We start from the raw sequence: 17,517 nt of genomic DNA on the forward strand, positions 1-17,517 counted from the left end.
TTGGCTCCATCCCTTCATTCTTTCTGGAGTTAATTCTCCACTGATCTCCAGTAGCATATTGGGCACCAACTGACCTGGTGAGTTCCTCTTTCAGTATACTATCATTTTGCCTTCCCAACCAAAGGAGTTTGGAGAGCTTCTAGGTTGGTGAACATGTGGAGGTACTAAGTGGGTATCACACCCAGAAGTCACGGAAGCTCTACACTCCTTCCCCCATAACTTTCTGTATCTCTTAAATCTAACTTTATGTATCTCTTACATCTGACTGTTTCTGAGTTTTATCCTTTTATAACAAACCAATAATCTAGTAAGTAAACTGTTTTACTCAGTTCTGTGGGCCATTCTAGCAAGTTACCAAACACAAAAAGGGGGTGTTGGGAACCTCTGATATGTAGCTGCTCAGTCAAAAACACAAACGACAACCTGGACTTGCAATTGGCATCTGAAGTGGGGGCACACTTGTGAGACTGAACACTTAACTTGTAGGATCTGATGCTATCCCTTGGTAGATAGTGTCAGAATTGAGTTAAATCATAGAACACCTAGTTGGTGTCCCCTGAGAACTGCAGAATTTCTTGGTGTAGAAAAAATACTCACACATTTGAAATTGGTGTAGAAAAAACACTCACACATTTGAAATACAGTAATCTATAGGTAGAAGAAATGAGTATGTCCCCTTCATAAATTACCAAAAATGGCCCATAAAGAAATAGAAAATCTGAGAAGATCTATATCTAGTAAGGATATTTAACCAGTAATTGAAGACTTCCCAACAAAGAAACGCAGGATTATGATGGTTTCATTGGTGAATTCAACCAAACATTTAAAAAAGAAGCAATACCAATTCTTCTCAGACTTTTCTCCAAAAATTGAAGAGGAAATACTTCATAATGCACTCTGTGGCCTATTACCCTGAAACCAAAGCCAGACAAAGATACCACAAGAAAACTATAGGCCAACATTCCTGATGTACATGGATGTAAAAATCCCCAACAAAATACTAGCATACTAATTCCGACAGCACATTAAAGAGATCATATACAACAACCAAGCAAGATTTAGCGCTGGGGTGCAGGGATGGTTCAGTATATGCAAATCAATCAATGTGATACACGATATTAACATAATAAACGATTAAAAATCACATGATCATCTCAAATTTTATACACACATACACACACTAAGGGCTTCCCTGGTGGCTCAGCTGGTAAAGAATCCGCCTGCAATGCGGGAGACCTGGGTTCAATCCCTGGGTTGGAAAGATCCTCTGGAAAAGGGAAAAGCTACCTACTCCAGTATTCTGGCCTAGAGAATTCCATGGACTGTATAGCCCATGGGGTCACAAAGAGTCAGACACGACTGAGCGACTTTCACTTCACACACACATTGTAGGGGAAAAAGTGATCTAAAGATTCAGTGCAATCCTGATCAAAATTCCAATGTAATTTTTTGCAGAAATAGAAAAATCCATCCTAAAATTCATTTGGAATCTGAAGGGGCCCTGAATAGTTAAAATGGTCTTGAAAAATAATAAAACAACCAAATTCAAAGATGGGCAAAGGGATTTTTTTTCAAAGAAGGTATAATAAATGGCCAATAAACATACAAAAAGATGTACAACATATAATTAGTCATTAAGGAAATACAAATCAAAATCACAATGTGATACAACTTCATACTATTAGGATGGCTATGACTAAAAATGAAAAATAACAAGTGTTGGTGAGGATGTGAAGAAATTAACTAGACTAAGAAACTAGACTAGAACTTAACTTGACTACAAAATTGACTAGCACTCTAGTCAATGACAAAGGAACAAAGAATGTACTATGGAGAAAGGACCAGTCTCTTCAATAAATGGTGTTGGGAATTTGGACATTCACACTGAAAAGAATGAAACTAGACCACTATATTATATCATACACAAAATTTAACTCAAAATGGTTAAAGACTTAAATGTAAGACCTAAAACTATAAAACATCTAGAAGAAAATATAGGTAGGAAATATAGGAGGTAGATCTCCTTAACTTCGGTTTTGATGATGATGACTTTTTTTAGTCTGATAGCAAAGGCAAAAGCCACAAGTGATACTACATCAAGCTAAAAATCTTGTGCACAGCAAAGGAAATCATCAACAAAATAAAAAGGCATCCTACTGAATGAGGAAAATAATTACAGGAGAGAGGCTCAAGAGGGAGGGGATATATGTATACATATAGCTGATTCGCATTGTTGTATAGCTGAAACTAACACCACATTGTAAACCAGTTAACTTCAATTAAAAAGAAAGAAAATAATTACAAGTTATTTATCTGAAAAATATTTAATACAAAGAACCCATACAAGTCAACAGCAAAAGAAGTCTGATTAAAAATGGGCAAAAGATCTGAACAAGACATTTTTCCAAAGAAGACAAAAGGTGGCCAACAGGTACATGAAAAAATGTTCAACATCATTAATCATCATGGAAATGCAATTCAAAACCACAGTGGGATAGATATCACCTCACACTTGTTAAAATGACTATTATGGATATACTTCTTTTCTGGCCAGGTCTCTTTTCTCTGATAACACTCTCGCAAACATGGTGAACATTCCCAAAGCCTATCGGACTTTCTGTTAGAAGTATGGCAAGTACCAGCCTCACAAAGTGACACAGTACAAGAAGGGCAAAGATTCTCTGTATGGCCAGGAAAAGCGGCGTTTTGACAGAAAGCAGAGTGACTATGGTGTGTAGACTAAGCCGATTTTCCAGAAAAAGGCTAAAACTACAAAGTAGATTGTACTCAGGCTTGAATGCACTGAGCCCAACTGCAGATCTAAGAGAATGTTGGCTATTAAGAGATACAAGCAAAAAAAAAAAAAAAAAAAAAGAGAGAGATACAAACATTTTTAGCTAGGAGGAGTTAAGAAGAAAAAGCGCCAAGTGATCCAGTTTTGAGCTTCGTATTTTTCACAACAAAAATTTGAGATTCTTTACTTAAAAAAAAAGACTATTATAATCAAACAAAAAACAAGTAATAACAAGTTGTTGGCAAAGATGTGGAGAAAAGAGAACCCTCGCACTGTCGGTAGGAATGTAAATTGATGCAACCACTATGGAAAAATAGTATAGAGATTACTCAAAAAATTAAAAATAGGACTACTATATGATCCAGCAGTTTCACTTCTGGGTATTTTAATTTTTATTTATTTAATTTTATTTTCCTGCTGCACTGCTCGGCATATGGGATCTTAGTTCCCCAACCAGTGATCAAATCAGAGGCCCCTGCACTGGAAGCACAGTCTCAACCACTGAACAGTCAGGGAAGTCTTATCTACTTCTGGGTATTTATCCAAAGAAAACAAAAACACTAATTTGAAAAGATATATGCACCCCTATGTTCACTGCAGCATTATTTACAATAGCCAAGATATGGAAACAATGTAACTATCTACTGATAGATGAAGTGATAAATAAATAAATTATGTATATATTTCAGCCATAAAAGAATGAAATCTTGAAATCTGCAACAACATGGATGGACCTAGAGGGAAGTGAAACAAGTAGGACAGAGAAAGATATATAGAGTATGATCTTCCTTATGTGTGTAACCTGAAAATAATAACAACAAAAATCCCCAAGCTTAGAGATACAGAGATCAGACTGATGGTGGCAAGAGGCAAAGAGGGGTTTTAAGAAGTGGGGGGCAGGGGTTGGGAGAAATGCATGAACTTTTTTACATTTAAATAAATTGTATAAAGTTTTTTTAAAAAAAAAAGGAAATGGGAACTTTTGCACATTGCTGATGGAAATGTAAAATGTTAGCTGCTCTGGAAAATAGTTTGGTAGGGTCTCAGAAATTTAAACATAGAATTACCACATGATGTGAAAACTTCACTCCTAAGTATTCAGTTCAGTTCAGTAACTCAGTCATGTCCGACACTTTGCAACCCCATGGACTGCAGCACGCCAGGCATCCTCGTCCATCAGCAACTCCTGGAGTTTACCCAAACTCATGTCCACCCAACCATCTCATCTTCTGTCATCCCTTTCTCCTCCCACCTTCAATCTTTCCCAGCATCAGGGTCTTTTCAAATGAGTCAGTTCTTCACATCAGGTGGCCAAAGTATTGGAGTTTCAGCTTCAACATCAGTCCTTCCAATGAATATTTAGGACTGATTTCCTTTAGGATTGACTGGTTGGATCTCCTTGCAGTCCAAGGGACTCTCAAGAGTCTTCTCCAACACCACAGTTCAAAAGCATTAATTCTTCAGCTTTCAGCTTTCTTTATAGTCCAATTATCACATCCATACATGACCACTGGAAAAACCATAGCCTTGACTAGACAGACCTTTGTTGGCAAAGTAATGTCTCTGCTTTTTAATATGCTGTCTAGGTTGGTCATAACTTTTCCTCTAAGGAGTAAGCATCTTTTAATTTCATGATTGCACTCACCATCTGCAGTGATTGTGGAGCCAAAAAAAAATAAAGTCTGCGACTGTTTCCACTGTTTCCCCATCTATTTGCCATGAAGTGATGGGATGAGATGCCATGATCTTAGTTATCTGAATGTTGAGTTTTAAGCCAACTTTTTCACTCTCCTCTTTCACTTTCATAAAGAGTCTCTTTAGTTCTTCACTTTCTGCCATAAGGGTGGTGTCATCTGCATATCTGAGAGTATTGACATTTCTCCTGGATATCTTGATTCCAGCTTATGCTTCATTTGCCCAGCGTTTCTCATGATGTACTCTGCATATAAGTTAAATAAGCACGGTGACAATATACAGCCTTGACTTACTCCTTTTTCTTTTTGGAACCAGTCTGTTGTTCCATGTCCAATTCTAACTGTTGCTTCCTGACCTGCATACAGATTTCTCAAGAGGCAGGTCAGGTGGTCTGGCATTCCCATCTCTTTAGGAGTTTTCCAGTTTATTGTGATCCACAGTCAAAGGCTTTGGCATAGTCAATAAAGCAAAAGTAGATGTTTTTCTGGAACTCTCTTGCTTTTTCGATAATCCAACGGATGTTGGTAATTTGATCTCTGGTTCCTCTGCCTTTTCTAAAACCAGCCTGAACATCTGGAAGTTCACGGTTCATGTATTGCTGAAGCCTGGCTTGGAGAATTTTGAGCATTACTTTACTAGCATGTGAGATGAGTGCAATTGTGTGGTAGTTTGAGCATTCTTTGGCATTGCCCTTCTTTGGGATTGGAATAAAAACACCTTTTCCAGTCCTGTGGCCACTGCTGAGTTTTCCAAATTTGCTAGCATATTAAGTGCAGCATATTCAGGTCAAGAAGCAACAGTTAGAGCTGCACATGGAACAACAGATTGGTTCCAAATATGGAAAGGAGCACATCAAGGCTGTATATTGCCACCCGGCTTATTTACCTTATATATAGAGTCCATCATGTGAAATGCCAGGCTGGATGAAGCAGAAGCTGGAATCAAGATTGATGGGAGAAACATCAATAACCTCAGATAGGCAGATGACACCACCCTTATGGCAGATAATAAGAAGAACTAAAGAGCCTCTGGATGAAAGTGAAACAGGGGAGTGAAAATGTTGGCTTAAAACTCAACATTTGAAAAACTAAGATCATGGCACCTGGTCACATCATTTCATGGCAAATAGATGGGGAAACAATGGAAACAGTGACAGACTTTATTTTTGGGGGCTCCAAAATCACTGCAGATGGTGACTGCAGTCATGAAATTAAAAGACTCTTGCTCTTTGGAAGAAAAGCTATGACCAACCTAGACAGTGTATTAAAAAGCAGAGACATTACTTTGCCAACAAAGGTGGTCTGTTTTGTCAAAGCTATGCTTTTTCCAGTAGTCATGAATGGATATGAGAGTTGGACTGTAAAGAAAGCTGAATGCTGAAGAATTGATGCTTTTGAACTGTGGTGTTGGAGAAGACTCTTGAGAGTCCCTTGGACTGCAAGATCAAACCAGTCAATCCTAAAGGAAATCAGTCCTGAATATTTATTGGAAGGACTGATGTTGAAGCTGAAACTCCAATACTTTGGCCACCTGATACAAAGAACTGACTCATTTGAAAAGACCCTGATGCTGGGAAAGATTGAAGGTGGGAGGAGAAGGGGATGAGAGAGGATGAGATGGTTGGATGGCATCACAGACTCAATGGACATGAGTTTGAGTAAGCTCTGGGAGTTGGTGATCACAGGGAAGCCTGGTGTGCTGCAGTCCATGGGGTCACAAAGCATCAGACATGACTGAGCAACTGAACTGAACTGAGAAATGACTCAAGTGTCCATCAACAGATGAATAAATAAATAAAATTTGGTATATACATGGAACGGAATATTATTCAGCCATAAAAAGGAATAACATTCTGATATATGTTACAATAAATATGAATCTTGAAAATATGCTAAATGAAATACGACAGAAAAATTCAAATATTGTACAATTACACTCATATAAGTTACCTACAATAGGCAAATTCATAGAGACAGAAATTAGAATAGAGTTTACTAGGTCTGTTGGAAGGGACAATGGAGAATTATCGTTTAATAGGAACAGAGTTTCTCTTTAGGATGAGAAAGTTCTGGAAATAAGTAGTGGTAAAGGTTATACAATATTGTGAATGTACTTAATGCCAATGAATTGTGCGGTTTAAAATGCTAAATTTTATGTTATATATATCTTTGCCACAAAAATGCAAAAAGCAGTAGTAAAGAATCCACCTGTCAACACAGGAGACATGGGGTTGATCCCTGGTCCAGGAAGATCCCACATGCCATGGAGCAAACAACTGAGTTCGTGCACCACAACTACTGAGCCTGTGTTCTCAAGTCCAGGAGCCACAACTACCGAAGTCTGCATACCCTAGAGTCTGTGATCCACAACAAGAGAATACCATAACTAGAGAGTAGCCCCTGCTCACAGCAACTAGAGAAAGGCCTGCCCAGCAATGAAGACCCAGCACAGCCAAAAATAAATAAATAAGCAAAATTTTTTAAAAATGAAGAAAGATCCTTGGTGGTCCAGTGGTTGGAAATCCGCCTGTCAATGCAGGGGATGGGGTTCAATCCCTGGTCCAGGAGAATTCCACATGCTGCAGGGCAACTAAGCCCTTGTGTCACAACTACTGAGCCCTCACTCTAGAGCCCATGAGCTGCAACTACTGATGCCTGCATCCCCTAGAGCCTGTGCTCCACAACAAAAGAAGCTACTGCAATGAGAAGCCTGTGCATTGCAACAGAGAAAGCCCATAAGCAGCAATGAAGACCCAGTGCAGCCAAAAAAAAAAAAATTTTTTAATGGAAAAAGAAAATCAAAAGCCAAAGAAGAGATTCAGAAAGTACATTTCAACCCACATAACAAGAACCTGATTTACTTAGGATACAAAAAGCTTTTACAAAGCAGTAAGAAAAGAGACATAGAAAACTAGGCAAAGGACATGAGTAGTATACCCACACACATGCAGAAAAAAAGGAAATATATGTGAATTCTAAGTACATTAGAAAGCTTAGGGAATTCTGGTAGCCCAGTGGTTAGGACTCCATGCTTCCATGCAGGGGACACAGGTTCAGTCCCTGGTTAGGGAACTAAGATCCCACATGCTGAGCAGCGTGGCCAAAACATAAACAAACAAAAAGTTTAACCTTACTCAAGATAAAAAAGACTGTTAAGATACCACTCTTTTCCTATAAAAATAGCAGTAGCAGATAGTTTGATAATATATTATTTGGCAAGGCTGTGGAGAAACACTCATATTTTGTTGTTGGATTGTAAATCTGTACATCTTTTGTAAGGCAACTTATCAAAAAATTTTAAAATATGCTCATTTTGGCACACTTTACTACATTACTACAGCACATTACTACAGTTAGAATGATCTAGAGGTTAGCACAGCTCCTGAGCAAGGATGATACACAAATTCATGAAGCGTTCCACATTTTTGAATACATGTATATGTATAGCTGAATCACTTTGCTGTACACCTGAAACTAATACAGCATTGTAAATCAACTATACACCAATAAAAACCTTTCTAAAAAAGGAAAAAAAATAAAGTTTATATGCTTTTTTATTTGTAAGTAACAGAAAACTCAACTCCAATAGTCTTAAACAATAAAGATGAGCTATTGGTTCCAGTAATGCAAATTCCAGGGGATGAGTGGGCTTGGAAATTGGTTTGCTTCTGTGGATCAACAATATCACCAAGGACCTAATTTCCTACCATCTGTCAGTTCAGTCATCCCAAGTATGAGCTCCACTGTTTGACTCCATTCTTGGTAGCAAAGGGGCTGCAGCACTTGAACTCTTCACATCAGCTACAACATACTGTGCAAAAGAAGAGACAAAGCTGGCTTTTATTCTCTCTCACAACAGCAAAGGAAAAAAAAAAGAAAATCAACCTTCTTCCCTCCCAATACATTAACAAATATCTTCTAACATTTCATTGACTTGGTATCACTGGACCATTCCTGAACTTTCCCTTTGACAGGACAGTATGCATTGATTGGCGAAGGCCTGGCTTGCCCAAACCAATAACCAAGGCATAGGGGATAGACTTACTTTGATCATGTTACACGGTGGTGCACCCAGTCTTGAAGCTGGGCATGAGATCAATTCCACTCTCTTCAAACTTTATGACTGCTGAACAATGGTGAAGACATGGCATGGATACTGGGCTGGGAATGATATCAATCACTATAATACGTTGATACAACAATCATACCTCTAGGAATTTTTCCTAAAATATACTAACCCACATGAACAAATAAGTATGTTCAGATGTTTTCATCAGTAAATCAGACAGACAGATATTCAAATCCATGTGCACACACACATATACACCCATTTATTATACTTGTATATACATGGTTTACATACAAGATATCTGGAGGAATAAACAAGAAACTGACAGGGGGCATCTCTGGAAAGGGAACTGAGGGAACAGAGGTTATAATTTCAATTGTACATCCTTTTATATTGCTTGTGTTGTTTTTTTGCCATGTACATGTATTTTTAGTAAAAAAAAATTGTTAGTTATAGGTTCCTAACCTGTCAGATTGTCAAAGATAAAAATATTTCTTACTAGTTTCTTTATTGGTCAAAATGGCTGAGCAGGAAGACTCTAAGCTCACCTCCTGTCACTGGCACCACCAAAATCGCAACTATTTGATGAGAGCAACTATTGATGAGAAAAGAACAGAATCTAGCAGAAAAGATCTCCTACAACTAAAGTCGTAAAGAAGGAACCACAATGAGATGAGTAGGAGGGCCAGAGTCACGGTATAGTCGAGACCCACACCCCAGAGTGGGCAACCTATAGATGGGACAATAATTACAATTGCAGAGGCTCTCCCCAAGAAGCGAGGGGTCTGAGCCCCACGTCAGGCTCCCCAGTGCAAATGTCCAATATCAGGAAGATGATCCCCAGAATGTTTGGCTTTGAAGGCCAATGGGGCTTACTTTCAGGGGAGCCAGAGGGTTATGGGAAATAGAGACTCCAGTCTTAAAGGGCATATAAAATCTCATATGCTCCAGGACCCAGGGCTGAAGCGGTAATTTGAAAGAAGCTTAGGTCAGACCCACCTGTTGATCTTGGAGAGCCTTCCAGAGAGGCAAGAGGCAACTGGACATAGACATATGTCTCATCCTGGAGACATAGACACTGGGGCTGGCAAGCACCATTTTGGAATCCTGCTTTTAGTTTATTAGCCTTGGGATGCTGCCCCACTCCTGCCCACCAGCCTGTAGGCACCCATATTGGGATGCTTCAGGCCAAGTAACTAGCCAGGCAGGAACAGCCACACACACCAGCAGGCAGGCAGTCTTAAAACCCTCTGAACCCACAGCTGTCTCTGGACATGGCCCTGTCCGCAGAGGGCCCAGGACCCAGTCCTATACACCAGAGCACAGGCACTAGACCCAGGACTCCCAAAGCCCTGCAGCCAGAGACCCCCAGGACTCAGCTCTGTCCACCAGTGGGCAGGCACCAGCCTCAGGACACCCTGTGACCTGGACTCACCCACCCATGAGCAAGCTCTAGCCTTGGAACCAGCCTCACCCACCAGTGGGCAGACACCTGCCCAAGGACCACTGTAGCACCACAACCTGCCATGGCAGGACCCAGCCCACCCACTAGCAGGCTGGCACTAGCCCTGGAACCTACTGGGCTATGCCTTCACCCACCAGCAGGCCAACATCAGCTCTGAGACCTCTTGAGCCCCTCAGCCACCAGGATCCATCCCCAATCACCAGTAGGTTGACACAAGCTTGAGGACACCCCAGAACCTGCAGCCATGTCAAGAACTGGTCTCAACTACCAGTGGCCAGACATTGGCTCTGGGACCCCTCAGCCCTGCAGCCAGAGACCCCAGGACCTGGTTCTACCCACAAGTGGATTGGCACTAGTGCCAGGACCCAGCTTCACCCACTGGTGAGTGGGCACCACTGGTGAGATCTCTTGGACTCCAACCCCGCCAACCAATGGATAGACACTGGCCTCAGGATCACCACAGCCCCACAGCCTGCCTTCTCAAGACCCAGTCAAAACATCAGCAGGCAGAGAGCAGCCCAGGGACACCCTAGGCTCCTTAGCCAGCAGCCCTGGGATCCAGCCCCATATACCAGAGTGAGCTGAAACCACCTTTGGGATGCATAGGGCCCTGAAGCCAGAGATACCAAGACCTGGCTCTGCACACCAATGAGCTGGCATTAATTAGCCTTGGGACCACCTGGGCCCTAGCCACACCTATCGGCAGGCCAATACCATCACTGAGATGCCTTGGACTCCTCAGCCAGCCACCTAGCCCTATTTACCAGTGGGCCAGTACCAGGAATGGAATACCCGGGAACATGCAGCTAGGCACATCAGGAACCAGCCTCATTCACCAGCCCCATTCAGAAGGCTGACACTAGATCCAGGAAATTCATCCTAGAAACTGAGTCTGCCCACCAGTGAGCAAGCACCCAGGACCACCCCCCGCCAAACCTGGGTCCTTTAGCCAAGATCTTGTGACCTGACCCTGCTGACCAGCAGCTAGTAGCCTCTATACAATGCAGGGTCTGAAAACCAACCAAACCAGGGGTGAGCCACACCTATGAGACCACCCATAGTAGTCAACCCACCATAACAGAAGGAACCATTTCTAGAGCATATAGCTCTGGTGACAACAGGGAAGTGTGCTGCTGGGACACATAAGATGTCTCCTACAAAAGGCTACTTCTCCAAGGTTGAGAAACATAAACAATCTACCAGATACATAGAAATAAAAACAGCAAATTAGGCAGAATGAGGTGACAGAGGAACATGTTCCAAATGAAGGAACAAGGTAAAACTCCAGAAGAACTAGGTGAAGTGAAGATAGACAATCTACCCAATAAAGAGGTCAAAGTAATGATTGTAAACATATCAAAGAACTCAGGATAAGAAGAGATGAATAGACTGAGAAGTTAGAAGTTTTTAACAAAGACTTAGAATATATAAAGAACAACCAAACAGATGAAGAATACAATAAGTGAAATGAAAACTACACTAAAAGGAATTAAAAGTACACTAAATGATACAGAGGAATGGATCAGCAAGCTGGCATACAGAGTAGTGGAAATCACCAAAGTAAAACAGAAAAAAGAATGAAAAGAGGACAGTTTAAGAGACCTCTGAAACAACATCAAGTATACTAACATTCACATTACAGGGGTCCCAGGGGGAGAAGAGAGAGAAACGGACAGAGAACTTTTTGAAGACATAATAACTCAAAACTTCCCTATTCTGGATATCCAGATATCCAGGTCCAGGAAGCACGAAGTCCTAAACAGGATCAATTCAAGGAGGACCATACCAAGATACACTGTAATTAAAAGGGCAAAAATTAAAGATAAAGAGAATATAAAAAGCAGCAAGGGAAAAGCAACACATACCACACAAAGGAATTCCCATAAAACTATCACCTAACTTCAGCAGAGACTTTTCAGGTGAGAAGGAAGTGGCACAATACATATAAAGTGAAGTAAAAGAAAAAAACAAATAAAGTAAAGGAAAAACCTGCAATCAAGAATGCTCTACCCAGCAAGGCTTTCATTCAGATCTGATGGAGGAATCAAATAAAATCTGTAAAAGTATTACAGACAGGCAAAAAAATGAGTTCAGCACCACCAAGCCAGCTTTATAAGAAATTTTAAAGGGAAGTAGAAAAGAAAAGGCCACAGCTATAAACATGAAAATTACTAAAGGAAAAAGCTTACTGATAAAGGCAAATATACAGTAAAGGTAGTAAATCAACCACGTACAAAGCTAGTAGGAAAGTTTTAAAATAAAAGCACTAAAAATCAATAAGCTGTTAAAGGCTACACAAGATGAAAAGATGTAAAACATGATGTCAAAAACAGTAATCATGGGGTGAGGAAAGTAAAAGTGCAGGGCTGTTAAAATGCCTTTGAAATTAAGAGATTAGCAGCTTAATCACACATATGTGTATATACATTGATTTTATACACACACACACACCTGATAACCACAAAATAAAAATCTATAATAGAAACACATACACAAAAAGAAAGGAATCCAAACTAACACTAAAGACAGTCATCAAATTACAAGAGAATAGAACAAAAGAATAAGAGACGATCAAAAAAATTACAAAAATGACCCCCAAGTAATTAACCAAATGGCAATAGGTATGTATCCATCAATAATGGGTAATACACTAAATGGAAATGCACTAAATGCTCCAATTAAAAGACATGGAGTGAATGAACGGATACAAAGACAAGATCCAAATATACACTGCCTACAAGAGACACACTTCAGATCCAAAGACACACACAGATTGAAAATGAGGGTATGGAAAAAGGTATTCATGCAAATGGAAATCAAAAGAAAGCTGGGGTAGCAATACTTATATCAGACAAAATAGACTTTATTTTATAGGTTATTAAAAATTTTATTGGAATTTAGTTGCTTTACAATGTTGTTAGTTTCTGCTATAGAGCACATTGAATCAGCTATACATGTAATACATCCCCTTTGTCACCACAGAATATGAGTAGAGTCCTCTGTGCTATATAGTAGGTTCTCACTACTTATCTATTTTATATAAGTAGTGTATATATATCAAAACAAAGACTGTAACAAGAGACAAAGAAGGGTGTTACATAATGATTAAGGGATCAATCCAAGAAGAAGATATAACAGGGATTTCCCTGACTGTCCAATGGTTAAGACTCTGTGCTTCCACTGTATGGGGCACAGGTTTGATCCTTGGTCAGGGAACTAAGATCTTGCATGCTGTGGCAAAGCTTCCTCACAAAAAGAAGATATAACAATAGGAAATATATATGCACCCAACATAAGAGCACCTAAATACACACAGGAAATATTAACAGACATAAAGGGAGAAACTGACAGCAACAAAATAATACTAGGTGATTTTAACACCCCATTTCCATCAATGGACAGATAATCTAGATGAAAAATAAACAAGGAAACTCTGGTCTTATATAAAACATTAGTCCAAATGGACTTAATAGATAAATATAGTAGATTCCATCCAATAACAGTGGAATATACACTCTTTTCTAGTGCACATGGAATGCTCGGCAGAAGAGATCAAATGCTAGGCCATTAAACTAAGTTTCAGTACATTTAAGAAAACTAGTATCAGCGTCTGGCTCCCACTCTCACAGCCATTGCAGTACACTGAGCTCCATAGAGACAGCACCAGGGCAAGTGAGAGCCGGACGGGCACTGGGCGACTCTGTGCCTCGCGGAGGAAGAATAATTAAACATGGGCAAAGAAGATCCTAAGAAGCCAAGAGGCAAAATCTCATCATATGCATTATTTGTGCAAACTTGCCAGGAGGAGCACAAAAAGAAGCACCCGGATGCTTCAGTCAACTTCTCAGAGTTTTCTAAGAAGTGCTCAGAGAGGTGCAAGACCATGTCTGCTAAAGAGAAAGGAAAATTTGAAGACATGGCAAAGGCAGACAAGGCCCGTTATAAAAGAGAAATGAAAACTTATATCCCTCCTAAAGGGGAAACAAAAAAGAAGTTCAAGGATCCCAATGCACCCAAGAGGCCTCCTTCGGCCTTTTTCTTGGTTTGTTCTGAGTATTGTCCAAAAATCAAAGGCAAACATCCTGGCCTGTCCATTGGTGATATGGCAAAGAAACTGGGAGAGATGTGGAATAACACTGCTGCGGATGATAAGCAGCCTTATGAGAAGAAGGCTGCTAAGCTGAAGGAAAAGTATGAAAAGGATATTGCTGCATACCGAGCTAAAGAGAAGCCTGATGCAGCAAAAAAGGGAGTTGTCAAGGCTGAAAAAAGCAAGAAAAAGAAGGAAGATGAGGAAGATGAAGAGGATGAGGAGGAGGAAGAAGATGAAGAGGATGAGGAGGAAAAAGAAGATGATGAATAAGTTGGTTCTAGCGCAGTTTTTTTTTCTTGTCTATAAAGCATTTAACCCTCCTGTACACAACTCACTCCTTTTAAAGAAAAAAAAATTGAAATGTAAAAAGAAAAGAAAAGAAAACTAGTATCATATCAAGTATCATATCTTTTCCAGCCACAATACTATGAGACTAGAAATCAACTACAAGAAAATAGAACTGAAAAAAAAAAAAACCCCACAAATACGTGGAAACTAAACAAACCAAAGGATCAGTGAAGAAATCAAGGATAAAATTTTAAAAACACCTGGAGACAAAAGAAAACGAAAACACAATGATCCACAATCTATGGGACACAGCAAAAGCAGTTCTAAGAGGGAAGTTCATAGTGATACAAGGGACTTCTCTGGTGGTCCAGTGGATAAGACTCCTTGATCCCAATGCAGGGAGCCCCAGTTTGATCCCTGGTCAGAGAACTAGGGCCCATATGCTACAACTAAAGATTCTGTATGTTGAAACTGAAGATCCCACATGCTGCAACTAAGGCCTAGTGTAGCCAAATAAATAAATAAATGCAGTGATACGAGCTTACCTCAAGAAACAAGAAAAATATCAAATAAACAATCTTACACCTAAAGGAACTAGAAAAAGAAGAACAAAAGACAAAGTTAGTAGAAGGAAAGAAATCAGAGAGAAACAAATGAAATAGTGACTAAAAAACAATGGAAAATATCAATGACACTAAAAGTTAATTCTTTGAAAAGATAAATAAAATTGATAAACATGTAGCCAGATTCATCAAGAAAAAAACTAAAAACAAGGGGCTTCCCTGGTGGCTCAGTGGTAAAGAATCCATGTGCCAATGCAGGAGACTCAGGTTCAATCACTGATCTGGGAAGATCCCACATGTCACAGAGCAATTAAGCCCATGTGACACAACTATTGAGTCTGTGCTCTGGAGCCTATGAGCCACAACCACTGAAGCCCATGAGCCCTAGAGCCTGTACTCCACAACAAGGGAAGCTACCACAATAAGAAGCCTGTGCGCCTCAACTAGAGAGTAGCCCCCTCTTGCTACAACTAGAGAAAAGCCTGTGCAGTAATGAAGACCCAACACAGCCAAAAATAAATAAACATTTTTTTTTAAAAAACCAAAAGGGCCCTAATCAATAAAATCAGAAATGAAAACGAAAGTACAACTGGTACCATAGAAATTAAAGGGATCATAAGAGACTACTACAAACAACCATATGCCAATAAAATGGACAACCTAAAAGAAATGGACACATTCCTAGAAATGCACAATCTCACAAGACTGAACTAAGAAGAAACAGAAAATACGAACAGACTAATCGCCAGTAATGAAACTGAATCAGTGATAATAATAAAAAATCTCCCAACAAACAAAAGACCAAGACCAGATGGCTTCACAGGGGTATTCTACCAAACAAACATTTAAAGATGAGTTAACACCCATCTTTCTCAAGCTATTAAAAAAATTTGCAGTGGAAGGAACACTTTGGAACTCATTCTATGAGGCCAACATCACCTTGATACCAAAACCAGACAAGGATATCACAAAAAAAGAAAATTATAGGCCAATTATCATTGATGAACTTAGATGCAAATATCCTCAACAAAATATTAGCTAACCAAATTCAATAATACATTAGAGGATCATACACCATGATCAAGTGGGATTTATCCCAGGTATGTGAGAATGGTTCAATATCTACAAATCAATCAATGTCATACATCACATTAACAAATTGAAGAATGAAAATCTTATGATCATCTCAATAGATGCAGAAAAAGCTTTTGACAAAATTCAGCATTCATCTATGATTAAAAAACTTTCTACAGAAGTGGTATAGAAAAAAAGGGAATTCCCTGGCAGTCCAGAGGTTAGGACTCTGTGCTTCCTCCTACAAGCCACGCAGCATAGCCAAAGAGTAAAAAACAAAGTGGGTATACAGGGAACATGTGTGCATGCGTGCTCAGTCACCCAGTCATGTCCAGCTCTTTACAACCCCATGGACTGTAGCTCACCAGGCTCCTCTGTCCATGGAATTTTCCAGACAGGAATACTGGAGTGGTTTGCCATTTCCTATTCCAGTGGATCTTCCTGACACAGGGATCAAACCTGCGTCTCTTGCATTGGCAGGCAGATTCTTTACCACTGTGCCACCTGTGAAGCCCACAGAGGGAACATACCTCAACATAATAAAGGCCATATATGATGAGCCCACACCTAACATCATACTCAATGGTTAAATGCAGGAAGCATTTCCTCTAAAATCAGGAACAAGACAAGGATGCCCACTCTTGCCACTTTTATTCAGCATAATAGTGGAAGTCTTATCCATGGCAATTGGACAAGAAGAAGAAATAAAAGGCATTCAAATTGGAAAGGAAAGAAAATTGTTATTTTTTGCAGACCACCTAATACTATACATCGAAAATTCTAAAGACACCACCAAAAAAAGAGTAGAGCTCATCATTTGGTAAAGTGCAGGATACAAAATTAATATACAGAAATCTATTGCATTTCTATACACTAACAATAAACTACTAGAAAGAAAAATTAGGGAAACAATTTCATTTACAATCACACCAAAAGGAATAAAATACTTAGGAATAAATCCAACTAAGGAAATAAAAGACTGGTACTCAGAAAACTATAATATACTGATGAAAGAAATTAAAGATGACACAAACAGGTAGAAAGATATACTAAAGATATACTGTGTTAATGGATTGGAAGACTTAGTAGTTAAAATACTACCCAAGGTGATGTACACATTCAATGCAATCCCTAGCAAAACACCCATAGTATTTTTCACAGAACTAGAACATATAATTTTAAAATTTGCATGGAAACACAGAAGATCCCAAATAACCAAAACAATTTTGAGAAAGAACAGAACTCAAGAATGATGCTCTCTGACTTCAGACTATACCTCAAAGCTATAATAATCAAAGTAGTATGGTACTGGCACAAAAACAGACACATAAATCAGTGGAACAGAATAAATAAATAAAATCACACACCTAGGTCAATTAATCACAATGGAAAAAAGACAGTCTCTTCAATAAATGGTACCAGGAATGTTGGACAGCTACATGTAAAAACTGAAATTAGAACATTATATAATACCATA

General features: G+C 39.4%; 1 protein-coding gene and 1 non-coding gene across 2 annotated transcripts; both read left to right on the forward strand.

Moving 5' to 3' along the window:
• Positions 1-7,812: 7,812 nt before the first annotated feature.
• Positions 7,813-7,915, forward strand: LOC128070658 (U6 spliceosomal RNA). The gene has a single exon (XR_008201632.1). It is a non-coding gene; the product is annotated as a U6 spliceosomal RNA (small nuclear RNA).
• A 5,819-nt stretch (positions 7,916-13,734) lies between these two features.
• On the forward strand, positions 13,735-14,385 carry LOC128070027 (high mobility group protein B1-like). Its single transcript, XM_052663325.1, has one exon. The coding sequence runs from the start codon at positions 13,753-13,755 to the stop codon at positions 14,383-14,385; it is 633 nt and encodes a 210-aa protein (XP_052519285.1). The 5' UTR covers positions 13,735-13,752.
• The last annotated feature ends 3,132 nt before the right edge of the window (positions 14,386-17,517 follow it).

Source organism: Budorcas taxicolor, chromosome X (genome assembly GCF_023091745.1).
Source record: "Budorcas taxicolor isolate Tak-1 chromosome X, Takin1.1, whole genome shotgun sequence".
NCBI classification, from domain to species: domain Eukaryota; kingdom Metazoa; phylum Chordata; class Mammalia; order Artiodactyla; family Bovidae; genus Budorcas; species Budorcas taxicolor.

Bases quoted from the DNA above. Each gene is read 5' to 3' on its own strand.
- LOC128070027 (XM_052663325.1), top strand. From the start codon at position 13,753: ATGGGCAAAGAAGATCCTAAGAAGCCAAGAGGCAAAATCTCATCATAT.